Source organism: Convolutriloba macropyga, chromosome 3 (assembly GCF_964194025.1).
Source record: "Convolutriloba macropyga chromosome 3, txConMacr16.3, whole genome shotgun sequence".
NCBI lineage: Eukaryota > Metazoa > Xenacoelomorpha > Acoela > Convolutidae > Convolutriloba > Convolutriloba macropyga.
Window position 1 is genome coordinate 54614693 of NC_134470.1, and position 6000 is coordinate 54620692.

The window sequence follows — 6000 nt, forward strand, 5'->3', positions numbered from 1 at the left end:
TAGCCTCTTACAGGCTTCAAAAGCAAAGTTTTTTTCGCGAAGAGGAAAGAAAGTTGCATTTGACCAACCGTTTCAGGAGACGAAATTGGTGCTACTGACAGATTCATGGGTGATGTATTGAGAGGTCGTTTAGCAGTCAACGGTGTTGCTGGGAGTGACGAGTCTCAATGTGAACACATCTGGGCTATTAGGGAGAACATTACACAATCCCTAGCTAGCACAGGTCAGAGGCGACAGCTTTTAGAACTTAATTTGTGGTGGTCGTCATTATTCAAACCATCCTATTTTATTTAGAATATCTTTTAGTTCAAGCTTATTTTGCCCGATCAGTGTCGAACAGTGGCGTTATTGAAAAAAATCATACAGAATCAAATATTCTGGATTTTTATCTGCATATTACTGACTTTTGAGATTTTCTGTTATAATATTTAATAGCCGTCTCAGCTTCTCAGCCGGCTATTAATGCGCTCCTATTTTTTACAACAAATAATTTGAATTGTATTGGGGCGCAGTCTTTTTTCGACTCGAAGAGGAGTATTGGAGAAGTCCTTTTTATTTTGTAATCAATTTTATTGGAGTGAGATTTGAAGCGGGAAATGAAACACGTGAAAAACTTTGGAGTGATTTTGTTGCCGAACAAAATGAAGAGTGGAGCCAAAAGAGAGTGGTTTTTTTCATATCGCTGTTTTCTAGAGAGCGAGAAATTGAGGAGTGAAAAAAATTCTTTATGCGAGCGAAATTTTTTGTTCACGTGCGGCATTTTAAAGCAGTTTTTTTTTTACTCTTTTTGGTTAAGAGGTTTGGTTTTGATTTTGTTTTTATTTTAGGCTGGTTTTGGTAGTGGTTTGGAGGTTTCTGGAAATTCATATGAATTTTATGCGAATTTGGAGGTTTTTCATATATTTTGCTGATTTTCGGGCTAATTTTTGTTTTTTTTGACAATTTTTTTTTACTGGCTCGAATATTGAAAAAACCCCTTCTACTTGAGCAAAGGTTAGATAATAATTGGTTAGTTTGGGGATATGAATCATTTTTTTGTTGAGAAATATGAAAAGTGGCGAAAATTGGAACTATTTTTCTTAATTTTTTGTAGTTTTTCGGTTTTTCTGTTTTTAGACAAGTTTCATAGCCTAATATGACTTGCCTGTTGCCTTGTGAGCATCTGGATACTCTCTTGGCTGAAATGATTTTTTTTGGATTTATATGCTTTTCTAATATTAAAAAATTTAACTTTTTTCAGTTTTTTAGTGCAACTTGATTTTAAGTGCTTTTTTTCATAATTTGGCCTCAAATTTTTAAAAATTTCATAAGTGGTTTTATCATGTACTATTTGTTTTGATGAAGTAATTTTGGCAGAGATATTTATTTCGGGATCTCAATTTATTACAAAAATTGATCAGATTTTTTTTCATTTTTTAACAGATTTGATTTTATTGTTTTTACCTTTTTGTTTTATGGTTTTGTTTCAAGATAATCATAAATTAGTGGAGGCACGTTTTGTCTGATGAGTATTTGGATGGTGTTAAATGGATTTCCACTTCGAGTCGTTTCCGGATTTTTACGGCTATGTTTTTTTTAGATCAATTCTCACATTTTCATGATTTTTGAAGTCAAATTGGAGTAGTGATTTTGGTCACGCCGAAACATCAAGTGGAGCGAAAAAGCGAGTGGTTTTGCGGCGTGAATTTTTTAAGCTCTAATTTTAAGGTGATTGAGGAAACTGTGTTAGAACAAAAATTCGATTTCTCGCTGATGGTTTTTTTTTCACATGCGGCAATTTCACTTCGGTTTTTACTGTTTTTTTCAGTTTTTTGGATCGGATTTTTTTCTAAATGGTTTTCCCAATTCATTCATAGTTCATTCTAGGCCTCGATTTTTGTTAGAATTAAATTTACATTTCTCGCTAGTGGTTTTTTGTTCACATGCGGCAATTTCACCTTGGTTTTTACTGTTTTTCGATTTTTGGATGTTTTTTTTTCTAAATGGTTTTCCCAATTCATTCATAGTTCATTCTAGGCCTCGATTTTTGTTAGAATTAAATTTACATTTCTCGCTGATGGTTTTTTTTCACATGCGGCAATTTCACTTCGGTTTTTACTGTTTTTTTCAGTTTTTTGGATCGGATTTTTTTCTAAATGGTTTTCCCAATTCATTCATAGTTCATTCTAGGCCTCGATTTTTGTTAGAATTAAATTTACATTTCTCGCTAGTGGTTTTTTGTTCACATGCGGCAATTTCACCTTGGTTTTTACTGTTTTTCGATTTTTGGATGTTTTTTTTTCTAAATGGTTTTCCCAATCCATTCACAGTTCATTCTAGGACTAGTTTTTGTGTTTGAACCAAATCTGTTTTTCTCGGTAGTGGTTTTTTGTCAACATGGGGCATTTTGGCATTGATTTTCTGTTTTTTAATTTTTTGATCTGATTTTTTTAGAAATGATTTTCCCAATTCACTCATAGTCTGTTCTAGGTCTAGTTTTTTTGTTTAGTCAATGAAAATTCTTTGAATTGAACGTCAATACTTCTCCTGCTATGTTTTTCTTAATTCGTCGATTAAAAATGTTTCGCTTCACATTTAGTTTAACGAAGTCTGTTGAAAGATGTTTAGTATAGAACTGCTGTTTTGAGAGGTGAAGTTTTCACTTTAGTTTGAGGTTTATGAAACGTAATTTGTTCTCTGGCAAAAAATTTCTTAATATGCTCATGCAATACCTATGATTGACTATGTATTGGCACGTGCTGGGGGTGCTTAGACGGTAAATATCCAAAACCTTAATAATTCTAAGATATAGTAATTCTTAGTTTAACAGAAAAACTTTTTAAGTTAGCAGTAATTAATTGCTCTTGAATGAGAAGCAATTATTTTCGCTTAACCGGTTTTTCGCTTATCTTGTAGAATAATTTTCGACTTCACGAGTAACTTTTTCACGCGCTTATTTTTGATTTTTGAGTGATTTCAAATGCTCTCGCTCCGAAATAAAGTTTGTTGTTCAAACAAAAGCTAAGCCGGGGTTCGAAGCTTCTGATGTTTTTGCACCCATAAAGGAAAATTTGCTCAGGAAATTGGGGTTCGAATCCTGCCTTCGTCTGATGTTTTGCACCCATAAAGAAAAACTTACGCCCAGGAAAAACTGCTGTCATTCGAGAGCAATTTTTCCGACGTTATTCGGTTTATGTTTTTTTTATCTTGGCCGATTAAAAGAACCAATGCGATAAGGGAGAATTTTGTGTCCACCCTTAGCAAAACGCGACTTATTTCGTTCTGTATGGTATAGTGAAAAATATTACGAAAAATTTGAAACTAACGGTGTTTTTTTAGACTAGATGGCAACTTCTGCAAATCCTGACTTAGACTTTTAGAAAAGACTGCTTATACTTTGAGTACTTATATTCTGCACCATATCTATGTGGGTTGCTTTTAAAGTTTTTGATGATATGGACAAATATTACCATTTATCCGTAATTGAAACTTAATGATCCTAAAGCTTAGTCAAACTTTGGTTGGTTTGTGTGTTCAGTTGATAGCAATTTAGTTGATTAATTTCTCTCGTAGAGAAGCAGTTATTTTAAACGTGTGTGTCTTTTTTATGCAAAATTTTTGCTTGACCGTTTTGACTTTTCGAGTGACTTTTACGCCCTTGACTTTTTGCGTTTCGTGTGATCTAAAATTCTCTCTCAATCACAATTTCAATTAGCTGAACTCAATTGGCGGCAATTTAATACTAAAAGTCAAATGAAAAGTGCGCCGAAACTGGTGCCATTTTTCACTTTAAATCTGAATAGTGGTATATGATAACCACTAATGTGGTTATTTTAAGCCCACTATTGAACTTCTTAGTCCCATTTGCCCCCCCCCCCCCGACTGAAGCAGGCTGCAATTGATTAGAGCTCCCACTAGTCGTTCGAGAGCAATTCTTCGGACGTTTAGCCGGTTATGTTTAATATTCAGATTTGAAATTGAGTTAATTTTTAAGCAAAATAGTGGTATAATTGGCTCATTCGTTGTAAAAAATGTATATCGGTTCCCTTTATGCATGTTTTCTCTGATTAATTAAGATTTTGATTGAGCTGTCCAATGATTCAAAGCTTTTTTATCTTTTCATGTCAGATTTTGAATGGTCATTCAAACGTTCTCTACCTTTCTGGCGATCATTAAATTTGCTTCAGCCGTTTTTTCTATGTACTTTTCCTTCCCACAAAATTGATTCCAAATTATTTGAGAATTGCAGAATTAAGAATCCCGCTAGCACTTCTCACTTGAAAAACTTGTCTTAACGTCAAACTTGTTTGTACATATCACTTTCAAGAGCTATAAACGGCCTTTTAATTTTGTGGCCAAGATCCATATTTTGCAAGACTCTTGGTTTGTTATCAGGTGCTAATTACAAGTTCGACATATCGTTGCCTCTTCCAAAATACTACAAACTTGCAGAGCATATTCGGTCAAAGTGGAAAGACAGAGTGAAACACATTGTGGCATACGGCCATGTTGCAGACGGAAACATCCACCTCAACATTGTTGACCACCAAATGAATCCAGTTAATCAAAGGGAGATTTCCAGCGATATTTACAAGTTTGCCATTCAAAATAATGGAAGTATTAGTGCCGAACATGGAATTGGAAGAGAAAAAGTTGACTACATGAGCCAAATTCATTCGCCACCAGTTTTAGAACTAATGAAAAGTGTGAAACAAACTTTGGATCCGTTAATGTTATTAAATAGAGGCAAGGTTTTAAATTTATTGTGAGATTTAAAGTAGACTATTCAGTTGCCTAAAGTTCTGTGAAAATATTTCCTATAGTTCCGTTTAGAGGTGAACTTTTTAAATGTACGAGTTTTGTAAGAATGCGTTGACAAAATGTGTGGAGATGCGGGGCATCGATCCCCGTACCTCTCGCATGCTAAGCGAGCGCTCTACCATCTGAGCTACATCCCCTTGTTAACTTCTGTTGATTGATTCTACTAATACTGTACGCTTCACGATTCTACAATTTATGCTGGTATAAAGGAATGGTTAGATTGCCAGCTTAATCGTAAATATATTCACAAAAAGAGGGCGACGGTTGCGGCGAAAGGTTATAGAGCAGAATGCCATGAAATAGAAAATGAAAGAGCCGAATATTTCCGGTAATCTGATTGTTTGATCTAAATTTCAGCACTTTTAAGGCGATGACAAAATAGCTTTAAAAAGGTCGGCTCTTTTCTGTTATTGCCCCCCACGTCCATTTGCACCCCCCACTTATAGCATGTTATAGCGGTGTCCGGAAAACTAGCCGACGTGAATATTAGCCGAAAAAGTCAAAATGTGGCATAGTAGCAGAAATAATTGCAGTAAGCAAACATAAGTGGGACGCGCAATTATCTAACTCGCTAACACATGAAATTAAAGCATTTGGCCATGCCTCAGCGGCCTATGGGACTTGATATGAATCTATCTCAACCGAACAAAATATCACGGCCGTTCTCAAATCTGATTGGTTAAAATCTCCTTTTCGGCTAATATTCCATTCGGCTAATTTTCCTTTCGGCTCAATTTCCTAGCACCTGTTATAGCATATTGGTTGCATTTCATACACTTACATATACAATTATATACAAACGGCGGCGCTAGTGAAAATGGCGGTGCTAGGAAAATTGGCCGACAGGGCGTTTAGCCGACAAGGAAAAAATGGGAAATTTAGCCGACAGTTTTATCATAATTGGTCATAAATTTTACTTCAATTGGTCATAAAAGTCTCATTGGTCCATAAATCAGTAGTTCGGTTGTGATAGATTCATATCAAGTCCCACGGGCCGCTGAGGCATGGCCATGGCCCGCGAGGCATGGCCAGATGCGGTAAAATACCTTTGCTACGCTAATTGATAGACATTCGTTACACTAGTCGATGAAAAAACTGCGGTATATTTGTCCGCTTACGAAATAGTGTTTTAAATTGGCCAATCACAGCTTCAGAATAAGTTTTATTGCTCATTTTACTTAAATTGTCGGCTAAATTTCT

At 35.2% G+C, this 6000-nt stretch overlaps 1 protein-coding gene and 1 non-coding gene across 2 annotated transcripts in view; one reads left to right on the forward strand and one right to left on the reverse strand.

Moving 5' to 3' along the window:
* LOC142337142 (D-2-hydroxyglutarate dehydrogenase, mitochondrial-like) overlaps positions 1 to 4768 on the forward strand; it is a 47278-nt gene extending 42510 nt beyond the window's left edge. The window contains exons 7-8 of the mRNA XM_075386246.1: positions 77 to 223; positions 4375 to 4768. Of these exons, the coding sequence (XP_075242361.1) occupies positions 77 to 223; positions 4375 to 4748 (521 nt within the window). The 3' untranslated portion in view covers positions 4749 to 4768. The remainder of the gene's footprint in view (positions 1 to 76; positions 224 to 4374) is intronic.
* A 96-nt stretch (positions 4769 to 4864) lies between these two features.
* On the reverse strand, positions 4865 to 4937 carry Trnaa-agc (transfer RNA alanine (anticodon AGC)). The gene has a single exon. It is a non-coding gene; the product is annotated as a tRNA-Ala (tRNA).
* Positions 4938 to 6000: the final 1063 nt, after the last annotated feature.